Raw genomic sequence first — 14401 nt, 5'->3', positions numbered from 1 at the left:
GGTTGGTAGGACACATTCTGAGTCATCAAGGAGTCATCAATTTAGTATTGGGGGGAAGCATGGAGGGTAAAAAACATTGTGGGAGATCAAGAGGTGAATACACTAAGCAGATTCAGAAGGATGTATGTTTGAGTGGTTACTCAGAGATGAAGAAGCTTGCACAGGATAGAGTAGCATGGAGAGCTGCATCAAGCCAGTATCTGGAAGGAAGACAACGACAACAACCTGGAAATATTATATAGTGCAGTTATTATATATTTGACGACTGATAACTTATTAGGTACAAACTCAATGTGTAACTATCTCTGTCAGACATCCTTTCAGTTGGGTGATATTTTGATAGTGTGAATGTATCATATATGTGCTCCACAATTCTATGAATAAATGACAGTACTTCACCTACAAGCAATGTTAGTGTCATTCCTTCTACCAACATTAATGGGATTACCACATATAAATAAAACCAACATGTGTTACAAACTGCTGAAGATACTTCACAATTAAAAAGAAGAACATGTATGACACAAAACAAACAGACTTTTATTTAGTTGTGAAGATGAAACATCTCCATGGATAGTAATATAACTTCAACTAAGGATTGGCAGAACACATACAAAATGATAATGTGCAATGGCAATGTACGTTTTACTGGTCTTTTCAATTTGCCTGTTGAGGCACCTTTTCTAGTAAAATGTTAGTTGCCACAAATTTATTTGTAGTGCCAATGTTTAAGTCTCCCCCACTGTGTTACAGCAAGGCGTTAATCTTCTTTATCTAATGTGTGCCTGAGAAATGAGGAAATGCTTGTCTTATTAATAATGGTAATGTATTGTATTGCAGGAAAGCATTGTGCCAACCATCAAATACTGAACAATAAATAACTTAGAAAATCTTGCACTAGATAACACACCATACAAAAATTGTGTGTGTATATTCCTAATAGAAACTGTAGCCATTGGATGTCAACTGCTACTGGCAGTGGTCATTCAGAACATCTCTGACAACATTACGTACACCATACTTACAACTGTTATCCAAAGACCATATTTATTAATTCTGGTGACCCTGCACAAGTTAATATGTATTCAAACTAAAGTACTTCACACAACATATTTGTCAAATTAAATTATTTTTTGGAGTACCAAAGAAAAAACACAGGCAGTGTAGCACCAGCAGCAATGACAACATTATTGCTAGCACATTAATTACAAACAGACAAAAAAAGTTGACTGCACAGGCAGTGCCAAAGAATGAGAATGTTGTTAGCACCAAGGATCCAGATGAACACAATATAACATTATTATTGACTCTTCACAGAGCGTCTTACAAAAATAACATTTATCACATCGATTTGAGCAACTTTTTTATTTTTTTCAAGGTTTTGGCTCACAGTTTCCAGCTGTTAAAAGCACACACAGTCCTTAACTTTGTATATTTTTTCTGTGCTTGTCTCATGGTAGCCTTTTACTTATCTCATGTCTTATTACAAATGTAAATGTAGCTTACTAAGATTTAAAAAGATTAAAGAAAGCACAAAATCATCTTAACCGAGAATTTAGTTTTCATTCTTACTGATACTTCAATATTTATATCAACCAAAGGATGATCCTGTGGTGGACACACCTTTGGTGAAACTGAAACATTGCAACTCTGTGGTCACACATATGGTGGTGGTGGTATTCTTCCCAACAAGTAATGACTGAACTACTTAATTTTCATGTGAACCTTTCAAGTTGTTCATGTGAATCGTGTGTGCACATATTACTTTTTATTTTTCATTCATTTGGTTCAAAGTACAGTTTCTAATGTTGCATGACTGCTGTCCTGAGATTTGTTTTAAAGTTATGTTACAGAAGTAACACACTTCTCTGGCATATGAGAGTTGATGACAACTGAATCAGAAAATAACAGTGAGAAATAAGGAGGCTTCCACTGCGAAGCACTGTGTATCCTGCAACAAGCCTCTCTAACAGATTAAAATTTTAAGTCAGAATTTTACAGAAACCTGGATTATACCTTTAGCAAGACAACATAGCCGCGTCTCGGAAAACACAAGTTCACCTCTGTCTACCAGCGCCAAAGCTCTATTCTATCAAGACCACTCTCCTTTGTCTTCATGGAAATTCTTGCATACATTGCTGGTCTCTCATCCACTTGAGGAAAGATACACCACAGAATGGCTGTAATAACAATCTAGTTGTTGATTAAAAGCTTTGATGTAAGATATTGGTTTGAACTTTACAGTGTTTTCCTAGACATAATCGTATTGAAGGTGAAATACACTTCCTTCCCCTGATCCATGGACTGGCTTTTACCTGCTAGTTATAGGGAGACACAATTTAATGTGGACTCTGACTGCAATTCTCCAAGTTGCACATTCTAAAGAAATTTAAGTAATCTTAAAATAACAAATAAATACAGAAAATATTTTCTTAAAGTTAAGAGGCAGAGAAACTATAAAAGCAGAGAGAACACACACACCTCACAGGCCAATTAATGATGGCAAGTGCAAACAATCAAAACCTTTATTATGAGACAGCCTCTACTTGAGCAAATGTCAAGGCTCTCAGGAATTTACAAAAAATATCCACAGTTTGAAGTTATACCAGAGTGCATTAATTATGTTTAAAAATGATAGTGCATTCAATAGTCTGAAACAAACAGTGCCAGCAGTGGTGTTTCTAAAATTGGTGCAAACAGTGCCTGGAAGGAGGAGAAGCTAGCGGTAAAGAAAATTTGGTTCAAATGTGGTAGTACCTAACCACTCCACCTCCTTTCCTCAATATTAGATGAGGTAAACGAAGTATCTGCTGTGGATGGCCATTTGTCTACGTGAAGGTGCAAAGTGACAATTTAGTTATGAATTGGTGAAGCCAAAAAAATGTGAATGTGAATTGAAGATGTTGGTAGCAAAATGACCTGTAGCAAGGACAAAGGTGTCTTTGCTTGTCATGTGCAACACTTGCTCCACACTGAATACATGTCATTCTGATGACATGTTAACCCTGCTATGAGACTGGTTAGGTCACTTCTAATTTCAGAAACAGCCCATTGTTGCCAACATTCTCCCTGTATTTAATATTATTATCATAGTTATTATAAATAACTAAAACTGGAAGCAAAATGTTGTATTACATAATGAAGGAATCTTCCACAGGTATTTCAGTGGGTATTATGTATAAAACTGTAGGCCTATGCCTTACAGTTTCCTTCACAGTATGTCATGACATGATAAATAGAGACCTGATTTAGTATGAATACAAAAATATAGAGGACTCAGGTTTCATATTCACATCTTCAAGCACTATTTCAATGTACAGACTATTTACATAAAAAAGGTTAAAATTGTCATTGACCTAAAGGTTGGTTTCAACAACAGGTAGTTTTTATTAGCTGTGGTCTCATTCCATACCTGCTTCTCTCTTATGTCAAAATAAGCACATCCAATGAATTACAGGATTACTTCCAATACAGTATATGAACACACTAGACTATAAAAGTATGAAGTGAGTCATGCCAGGACAACAACAAAAATCTTGGACTGACCAAGGGATGGCCTGAGCTTCCAGACTAAACTCGTTACCTGACAATTCTACTGAAATGTCAAGACATGTAGGCTACATTCATTAATATCACTGCTAACAATTTAATTTGAACTGGGATATGTGATTTAATTTCCGAAATATTTCTTAGCAGGTGTCATTTCAAGCATGCAAATTTTCTCTCATTGACATCATCCAAGAAAAGCACAGAAAAAATATCATTATAAAAATCAGGATAGTATTCACAAGCTCTTTTGCAGTCAGGTGTCCAATTCACCTCCAGTAGCTTTGGCTGCATGGATTTTCTGTCATTGGAATCTGTCTGCCAAGCCAACATAAGGTCTGCTGCATACACAGCCCTCGACTGGGGGCTATATGCTATTCCAGCAGGGGGCATTTTGCTTGATGCTGCACTGAGCATTTCTCTAAATAAGTAAAATATTTTTTCTTCTATTTCTTTCCAGGATACACTAGGATACTGTTGCTCAAATTTCACAACAAAATCATCACACAGCATTCGATAGAGTGTTGCATTTTCATTGTAATTCATAACAGTGAAGTGTTTCTCATAGTCATCCAAATTATTTAAATCAAATGGTTTGTTTGCAAATCGCAAGAAAAAATTTCGATATACAAATGCTGATAATGGTTTTATACTCTTGACTAACAGAACATATCTTAAATCAAATTTCACAGCTCCACAATCGGGTCTTTGAAAAAGTACAGGATCCTCAATGTACTTCTGTGCTATTTTTGGTCCACTTAATGGAAGTCTTAAGATATAGTTCAAATTATCTGTAATGTGTGTGTCCAAACCCCTCGCAAGATTAAATGGTTTGCATATCCAATGGTTATCTAGACCCTTCTCTGCCCTGTGCTGATAGTAAGACACAAATTTAGGTAGCTCTGTCTTTAAGTTGTATGTAGTTGGTAGCCAAACTGGGTATGTTACTAGTGTGTCTTCGCAAACACTGCCACTTTCCTTGGCCGCCCGACGACACACAATGGCAAGGAGGTCTTTAACTGTTATTACGTGTTCAAATGGAAATTGATTTACAAATTTTTCAGAACATGATTGACTGAATTCCTTGAAGTCTTTGAAATGCTGAGTATACCACAGGATGTCTGCATTTTCCTCGTCGTGGGTTATTTCAAATTTAGGATGCGTGAGATACTCATTAACATAAGCATACTGAGAAAAAACTAGTATCTTATCCTTTGAAGTGGCACTGAATGTCGCAATTTTTGATGCGTTTGGCAATGTTTCTGCCGTATGTCCTTGCAAGAAATACGAACTATCTGGTTCTGAATATTGAAAAGGTTCTGAAAGAAATGATTTTGGCACCCATGGAATTAGAAGTGCATCTCTAGTTTTGGAATCGTATCGAGAACTTTCAATGTAGTCTCTTGTTACTTCTTCGCCATAATCCACATTTTCAATAGGAAATAACAATGTGTACGTGATCTGGTCGGGTAGGAAAATAAATGGCACAGTCCTAAACGTCGGATTATCAGAGTGCGGGATTGCAGAACCAAACTCGTCCATCACATACCAAACTGGCATGCTTTCTTCAATTTCATCCCGTGAAGGAACTGAGTACGTTTGGTTGAATTTCCACATTTCGTCGAAGACCTTGTTGATCAGAACCTCTGAATGCTCATCCGCGGATTCCTGAACACCCATCAAGTGAGCCATACGATCAAGCAAAGCCGGCATACTTCTCAAATTCTGCCTCGCGGAATCAACACGGTACGTCCACGCATGATCAATCAGGTAGATATGCTGGGGGTCCGAAGCATCCACGCCGGCTTCACACGATATGAAAACACGATGCTGTGGTCTGTAAGTGTTAACATAATCACCATTGTCGTCGTCCTCGTCATATTCAATCCGTGCAACAGAAAAAGTATTCCCTGCGTCAAATATTTGATGGTATAGTTTTCTGCACAGCGTTTTCCAGTAACGATCTGGTACAGCAGATGATTCAAGCTGGAATCTGTGCAGTGCTATGAATGCAGAATAAACTGATACCCCATCCGGCAAAGACGGAATATCCATTATCGCACGTTAGTGTCTCCACGAATTCTGTCAGTGGCTCAGAATTTCATGGCGAACGACAAATTCTAATGACAATAATAGCTAGCGGGTACACCACGCTTTCAGGCTAACCTCACTACACTCCCAAAGCTTCACAAGTTATACTACACTACTACTACCACTTCGTGCACCTCAATTGAACAAATAACGCTCAGGAGAACAAACGAGGATACAGAAGCGTTGCCGTCGCCGCGAAGTTTGAATTTAGTGTGGCAAGGCAAGTTTCTATGCATCTCCAACGTGCTTCTAACAATAATTGGTAAAAATATTTACGGCAATGAAAACCTGAAGGATAGATAAGTGTTCATACGTAATATCTCAACCACATTTTAGGCTCAATCCAATAAAAGTTATTGGTATGCCAGTATGTTCTGATGGATTCTTGTTCCTTCAGCAGGGTGTTGTAGCGCCTCATACTTTCCGCGCCTGCCGAGGAAAATGGTAAAGAAATCCCGCCTTATGCATGGCATGGTTTTCTTTTACTTACTCAAACGTGTTTCAGCACTTTCTGTGCTATCTTCTTAGGCTTTTATTTACTTAGAAAGTAACCCGAAAGAATTAGCAAATTATGTGAATACCTACTTTAGCAGCATTGCAATGAACTTACAGAAATAATTTCCAAAATGTGCTAATCAAACAATACAGAAGCATATAGCAAACTCAATGGTATTGCTTCCAACTGCTAAGGAGGAAGCATGCAGTGTTGTAAGGCAATAAAAGAACAAAAACTCGGCAGGTTTAGATGAAATCCCAATGTGTGTGCTGAAAAAAATGCATAAACGGTATCAAAGCTCCACTAACAGAAATCATAAATGAATCCTTCAAAACTGGTTGCTTCCCTGACTATCTGAAGCATGCCAAAATTTTACCAGTTCACAAGAAAGGTGACACAGAAAATGTTGAGAACTACAGACCAATAGCCCTATTCTCATGCTTTTCCAAAGTGATAGAAACAATAATGAAAATCTGGCTTTTGAGCTATTGAAGTAAATTCAACCTCCTCTGCAATGACCAGCATGGTTTCTGGCCTGGTAGAGGTACAGAATCTGCAATAGCACAATTTACAAAAACAGTTTTAGAAGCACTAGATGAGAACAGCTATGCAACTGGCCTTTTCCTAGACCTGTCGAAGGCATTAGATACAGCTGACCACCAGAAGCTGTCGCATAAATTAGAGGCACTAGGAGTAAAGGGAGTGGTTCTCAAATGGTTTCGTTCATATCTAGAAAACAGAGTACAGTCAGTAGAGATAATACATGTCTCCAGTGGATCAAAGTACATTGAGAAACATATATCTGGTCCACAATATATCAATATTGGGGTCCATCAAAGAAGTGTACTAGGCCCTGTATTATTTCTGGTGTATATAAATGATTTCCAACAACATATCAGCCATGGAGAGAAGATATTGTTTGCGGATGATAGCAACATAGTAATCACCAGTAACACATCAGCACAAATGTTGGAAAATTCTACTGAAGTGCTAAGGGATGTTCACAAATGGTCTCAGGAGAACAAAGTAACTCTCAACATAAAGAAAGCAAATACAATATGCTTTAGAATGAACAGAAAAGACAGTCCCTTAAATTTAAAACTAGATAACATCTCCATAGATGATGTACATACAACAAAATTCTTAGGGTTACACATCGACAGCCAAATGAAGTGGAATGAACATGCTATGAAACTCTTGAAAAAGATATCCACAACATGTTATGCACTTAGAGTGCTTGTATCCGCATGCAGTAGTGAATGTTTGAGAACTGTATACTTTAGTCATGTTCATTCAGTAATCAGTTATGGTATTATTTTCTGGGGAAACAGTGTTAAGAATTTACAAACAGTATCTAAAATGCAAAAGAGAGTAGTAAGAATTATAACAAAAAGCAGTAAGTGGGCCCACTGCAGAGAACTTTTCAAAATGTTAGAAATGCTAACTGTTCCTTGTAAATTTACATTCGAAAAGATAGTGAACATCAAGAAAAATACAGAAAATTACAGCACAAATAGCAGTTTTCATAACTCTATAGTACAAGAACAAGTCACTGTCTTCACCTTGACAGGAAGGATAAACATAGGACTCAAAATAGCTTCTTGTATGAAGGTGTAAAACTGTATAATAAACTGCTTTTACACTATAAGTGAATTCCTTAGTACAAAATGATTGTAAATAGCTTTTGTTTCACAAACACAATAACATGTATCACATAAATTGCCCTCCCCTCTCACACCCCCATTACTCCAAGCTACATATGGTTGCCATCTATGTGAAGTCTCCCCTTTCCTCCTCCTCCTCCACCTCTCTCTCTCTCTCTCTCTCTCTCTCTCTCTCTCTCTCTCTCTCTCACTCACACACACACACACACACACACACACACACACACACACACACACACACACAGCAAAACTGAAATAACACACCACTCTTCAATCAAAAGCACATAGCACAGTTGCATTGGAGTGCCTATATACACAGATATAGGCTCTCTTGTTATTATTTATTTTAGACTGTGGTTATTACGTAAACTGAACTATCCGACTGACCGCAGAAAACTTCATGGTTTCCTGATAAAATATATTAAATGAGTGTGTAACAGTTACTGATGACAATAGCAAAACAAATTGGTGTTTTAACATCTCAAAAACATGGGATGCAAGACTACAGCAACAGAAAGTGACACGCTAACTAACATAATATAACATACCAATTTTCAGTCTGAAATGTAGCAATGGCAGAAAAATAGAAGTTTTTGTTGCTTGCAGATAACAAGCCTTAGAATGGTGCCTACACAGCAAATATAAAACTACCAATGTAAAATCGTCATAAGAGTAAAACATTCAGTGGCTCTGCTTATGACATGTGTCCATTAGGTTTATGTGTAAACTAACGTAAAATTTAACACCCCATGATTGCTACTTTGTACATGGAAATAGTTTTAAGTTAAAATTCATATTACTACCATAAGATGTTATCATGGCATATTAATTTACAGAAAGAATAGTATTCTTTTTTTTTTTTTTGTAATTTGTGGTAAGGCCTTATGGGACCAAACGGGTCCCTAAGCTTCATCATCATCATCAGTTAGCTGCTATGTTAGCAGGTCCTTTGCCTCTCCATTTTCTGTGATCAATTGCTTCCTTCTTAAGGCTGCCATATGTTCTACCATCCATCAAGTCATCCAGTATCTGGAATCTCTTCCTTCCTCACATCCTTTTCCCTTCTTCATAACGTTCTAAAACTGCTTTTATCAGTCCGTCATTCTTTCTTAATATATGCCCAATCCCATTTCTTTTTCTTCTCTTTATTACATCTAGTAACTGTCTTTTCTCTCCCACTCTTCTCAGTTCCTCTTCGATTTTTACTCAGTCCATTTTGAACAGTCTACCAGTTCAGGATTTTCAACATGTCTGTGATGCTCTCCTGTGAGTAAAACAAATCTGTGATCTTTCATGCCACCCTCCCTTGCATATTTTCAGTACCCCTTCTTAGTCCTGTTAGGTATAGGTCCCACCAACTTGAGCAGTACTCTTCAATAGTGTGCACGAGTGATTTGGAAGCAGTCTCCTTTGCATACTGACTGCATTTTCTCAGTATCCTACCAATGAAGTAATCTGCCACATTCATTAGCTATGACTGAGGCTATGTGATCATTCCATTTAATATCCCTACACATTTTTACATCCAGGAAAGGGTGCCCATACCGAGGGGCAAGGAGAGGCCATTCCGCCCCTCTCCTCCCCCTCCCCCCTTATCTGTCATAGAAAGGAAAAAATATTTTATAGTGAGGTGAGTTACTTCAATAAAACGATTTAAAAGTCTGTATTACACAGATTTTTAATAGAGTCAGAACAGGAACATTTTTATGGCTACTTACAGGTTGGCATTCGTGCCCAAAATATGAAAAATACTCAATACCATGAGGCCTAGGCCTCACCTACAAACTGTTGCTAGGCATCCTTGCTGACCCACATATTTGGATGAGTTGGCTGATTCTCAATGTGAATCATTAGTACTGTAGTCACAGAATATGAAGTTATTATTATTATTATTATTATTATTATTACTACTACTACTACTGAAGTGCATCATTTCATATTTCTATACACATACTTCTTCTGTTGTGGTAAACTGGGTTTATTGCAGAGTGATGTATATTAATTCAGTACTTGTTTAATTAGGCTGTTGATAGATCCTCTTCTCAGGTTTCCATTGGGATCTTAAAGTCAGGCTGACACAATATTTGTGCAGTTCACCTTACTGTCATCTTCAGTGAGATGTTGCACTGCTGAGTCTCATCAGACTGATGCTACACTGGAGCTGGCACCCTATACAGACCAGCATATAGTACTCAGTGCATGTGCCAAGTGTTATAAGAACTGTCCCGTACACAAAAGATAATAGCAGTGCCACCAGTGATGAAGGCAAACAAATTCGAGGTATTGCTGCTGTAACTAGTTGTCAAAATCTTTTGTCAATATAGGATGTTGTTGTTGTTGTTGTCTTCAGTCCTGAGACTGGTTTGATGCAGCTCTCCATGCTACTCTATCCTGTGCAAGCTTCATCTCCCAGTACCTACTGCAACCTACATCCTTCTGAATCTGCTTAGTGTAGTCATCCCCTGGTCTCCCTCTACGATTTTTTCCCTCCACGCTGCCCTCCAATGCTAAATTTGTGATCCCTTGATGCCTCAAAACATGTCCTACCAACCGAACCCTTCTTCTAGTCAAGTTGTGCCACAAACTGCTCTTCTCCCCAATCCTATTCAATACCTCCTCATTAGTTACGTGATCTATCCACCTTATCCTCAGCATTCTTCTGCAGCACCACATTTCGAAAGCTTCTATTCTCTTCTTGTCCAAACTAGTTATCGTCCATGTTTCACTTCCACACATGGCTACACTCCAAACAAATACTTTCAGAAACGACTTCCTGATACATAAATCTATATTTGATGTTAACAAATTTCTCTTCTTCAGAAACGCTTTCCTTGCCATTGCCAGTCTACATTTTATATCCTCTCTACTTCGACCATCATCAGTTATTTTACTTCCTAAATAGCAAAACTCCTTTACTACTTTAAGTGTCTCATTTCCTAATCTAATTCCCTCAGCATCACCCGATTTAATTTGACTACATTCCATTATCCTCGTTTTGCTTTTGTTGATGTTCATCTTATATCCTCCTTTCAAGACATTGTCCATTCTGTTCACCTGCTCTTCCAAATCCTTTGCTGTCTCTGACAGAATTACAATCTCATCGGCGAACCTCAAAGTTTTTACTTCTTCTCCATGAATTTTAATACCTACTCCAAATTTTTCTTTTGTTTCCTTTACTGCTTGCTCAATATACAGATTGAATAACGTCGGGGAGAGGCTACAACCCTGTCTCACTCCTTTCCCAACCACCGCTTCCCTTTCATGCCCCTCGACTCTTATGACTGCCATCTGGTTTCTGTACAAATTGTAAATAGCCTTTCGCTCCCTGTATTTTACCCCTGCCATCTTTAGAATTTGAAAGAGAGTATTCCAGTCAACAATGCTAAAAGCATTCTCTAAGTCTATAAATGCTAGAACGTAGGTTTGCCTTTTCTTAATCTTTCTTCTAAGATAAGTCGTAAGGTCAGTATTGCCTCACGTGTTCCAACATTTCTACGGAATCCAAACTGATCCTCCCAGAGGTCCGCTTCTACCAGTTTTTCCATTCGTCTGTAAAGAATTCGAGTTAGTATTTTGCAGCTGTGACTTATTAAACTGATAGTTCGGTAATTTTCACATCTGTCAGCACATGCTTTCTTTGGGATTGGAATTATTATATTTTTCTTGAAGTCCGAGGGTATTTCGCCTGACTCATACATCTTGCTCACCAGCTGGTAGAGTTTTGTCATGACTGGCTCTCCCAAGGCTGTCAGTAGTTCTAATGGAATGTTGTCTACTCCGGGGGCCTTCTTTCGACTCAGGTATTTCAGTGCTCTGTCAAACTCTTCACGAAGTATTGTATCTCCCATTTCGTCTTCATCTACATCCTCTTCCATTTCCATAATATTGTCCTCAAGTACATCGCCCTTGTATAAACCTTCTATATACTCCTTCCACCTTTCTGCCTTCCCTTCTTTGCTTAGAACTGGGTTGCCATCTGAGCTCTTGATATTCATACATGTGGTTCTCTTCTCTCCAAAGGTCTCTCTAATTTTCCTGTAGGCAGTATCTATCTTACCCCTAGTGAGATAAGCTTGTACATCATTACATTTGTCCTCTATCCATCCCTGCTTAGCCATTTTGCACTTCCTGTCGATCTCATTTTTGAGACATTTGTATTCCTTTTTGCCTGCTTCATTTACTGCATTTTTATATTTTCTCCTTTCATCAATTAAATTCAATATTTCTTCTGTTACCCAAGGATTTCTACTAGCCCTCTTCTTTTTTTTACCTACTTGATCCTCTGCTGCCTTCACTACTTCATCCCTCAGAGCTACCCATTCTTCTTCTACTGTGTTTCTTTCCCCCATTCCTGTCAATTGTTCCCTTATGCTCTCCTTGAAACTCTGTACAACCTCTGATTCTTTCAGCTTATCCAGATCTCATGTCCTTAAATTCCCACCTTTTTGCAGTTTCTTCAGTTTTAACCTACAGGTCATAACCAATATATTGTGGTCAGAGTCCACATCTGCCCCTGGAAATGCCCTACAATTTAAAACCTGATTCCTAAATCTCTGTCTTACCATTATATAATCTATCTGATACCTTTTAGTATCTCCAGGATTCTTCCATGTATACAACCTTCTTTTATGATTCTTGAACCAAGTGTTAGTTATGATTAAGTTATGGTCTGTGCAAAATTCTACCAGACGGCTTCCTCTTTCATTTCTTAGCCCCAATCCATAATCGCCTACTATGTTTCCTTCCCTCCCTTTTCCTACTGACGAATTCCAGTCACCCATGACTATTAAATTTTCGTCTCCCTTGGCTACTTGAATAATTTCTTTTATCTCATCATACATTTCATCAATTTCTTCATCATCTGCAGAGCTAGTTAGCATATAAACTTGTACTACTGTAGTAGGCATGGGCTTTGTGTCTATCTTGGCCACAATAATGCGTTCACTATGCTGTTTGTAGTAGCTTACCCACACTCCTATTTTTTTATTCATTATTAAACCTACTCCTGCATTACCCCTATTTGATTTTGTATTTATAACCCTCAATATAGGATGCCATGTCATAATGCAGGTCAGTCAATGGTTCTACAACTTGTTCAGAGGATAGCTGTCATCCCCATCAATAAGATTTTCAGCTGTTCCAGTTTCAATGGATTCTTACAGTACAGAATCCCAGTAATGAGAAGCACCAGTAGTCGCTGTGTCTCACTATATAGCCTACTTCATTGCATTTCACTCAGATAAGCAATGCTCTGCTGGATTTTTCCACACACGTCCTCAACAGTACAGATAGTTTGCCCAATATCTACTTTATCATAGTGATATGGAATATTACAAACACTGAGTCCCCTTGGCCCCTGATCATCTTTAACAGAATCCAAAAAGACACTACTGGTGGGAGGTGGATGAAACACAGTCTTGTTAAACGTGAAATAAAAATTTCTCTGTTTTAGGTTAAATGTTCCCAGCACATGCTAGGAAAACAACTGATGAGATTAATCTTGCTATACTTCTGGTAATAGTCTAAACTCTGAGACATGACGGATTTGGTTTTTAGATAAGAAATTCCATTTAAATACAGATGTCTTTAAGCTGTTCAGTTTCCTGTGGCGAGCTTTCCACATCAGATATTGTATACACTTTTTGGACCAGTGTCCTAAGGATCCTAGTGTGTTTGTAAAATAGGTGAAAGAGGATTGAGGGCAGCAACCTTAAAAGCAGCATGCTTTCAGGGATAAATTGATGATCTCTTTTTAATACTGAAAAGGATAACACTTCCTAAAGTTCTGCAAAATTCTGTTTCTTTAGGCCGGTCACATGGAGAGTCTTGTACATCAACTCTCATGCTCTGACCAAACTTTAGATGTTGACAAGTTATTTTTATTAGCAAAGTTGTGGTGGTTATCACTGTATTTATGTACTGTTAGTGATTACAGTGTAATCAGGATGGCTTCTTTTACTATGTTTAATGTTTTAATACTCTTACAAAAAGGTGTGTTTTAAACATTGTTAGGAGGTTACCTCATTAACTGAAGGCAATCTTTCTGCTTTAGATATGAAGATGGTTGCTAATTAACCAACACTGGCTATCATCTAGTCATATTACATTATATTGTGCTCAAGACCATTAAAGTTGGTAATAAATAATACAGACTGCTGAGTCTCCCTTACCTAACAGTGTCTGGTCTTACAAAGAAGAGACCTTTGCGCACTCACCAATGGCAGTGAAGCGAGTGTCATCACAGCCCTAGGAACTTACAGTGCTCCAGGATTTTTGGTATTCTACCTTCTGCAAACACACTGTTAGAACTTGCAACTGAACTAAATATTTCCACCATTGACTGCATAAATACTGTGGAGTACTGATCTAGACATTTTGGAGTATGCTGGTAGGTATTCTAGTAAGAATGACAAATGTAGAGGTCTATGCAGCTTTCACAGGTAGTGTATCAAATGTAAAGATGTGAAGCAGAAGTGTTTAAAAACCTTTCTCGGCAGCTATTGTCCTGTTGCAGGAGACTGAGAAGCTATAGAACACATATCAGTCAATGGGGAAAAGAAAAAATTATGAGCGGTACTATTGAACTGATGTTTATTCGAAAGCT

The 14401-nt window shown here is 37.9% G+C and overlaps 1 protein-coding gene across 1 annotated transcript; it reads right to left on the bottom strand.

The window, feature by feature from the left end:
• Positions 1–370: 370 nt before the first annotated feature.
• Positions 371–5762, bottom strand: LOC126267329 (tubulin--tyrosine ligase-like protein 12). The gene has a single exon (XM_049972434.1). It carries the CDS (start codon positions 5599–5601, stop codon positions 3700–3702), a length of 1902 nt encoding a protein of 633 aa, XP_049828391.1. The 5' UTR covers positions 5602–5762; the 3' UTR covers positions 371–3699.
• Positions 5763–14401: the final 8639 nt, after the last annotated feature.

Source organism: Schistocerca gregaria, chromosome 4 (assembly GCF_023897955.1).
Source record: "Schistocerca gregaria isolate iqSchGreg1 chromosome 4, iqSchGreg1.2, whole genome shotgun sequence".
NCBI lineage: Eukaryota > Metazoa > Arthropoda > Insecta > Orthoptera > Acrididae > Schistocerca > Schistocerca gregaria.
Note: the sequence above shows the minus strand (reverse complement) of the source record. Positions and strands in the feature narration are given on the sequence as shown.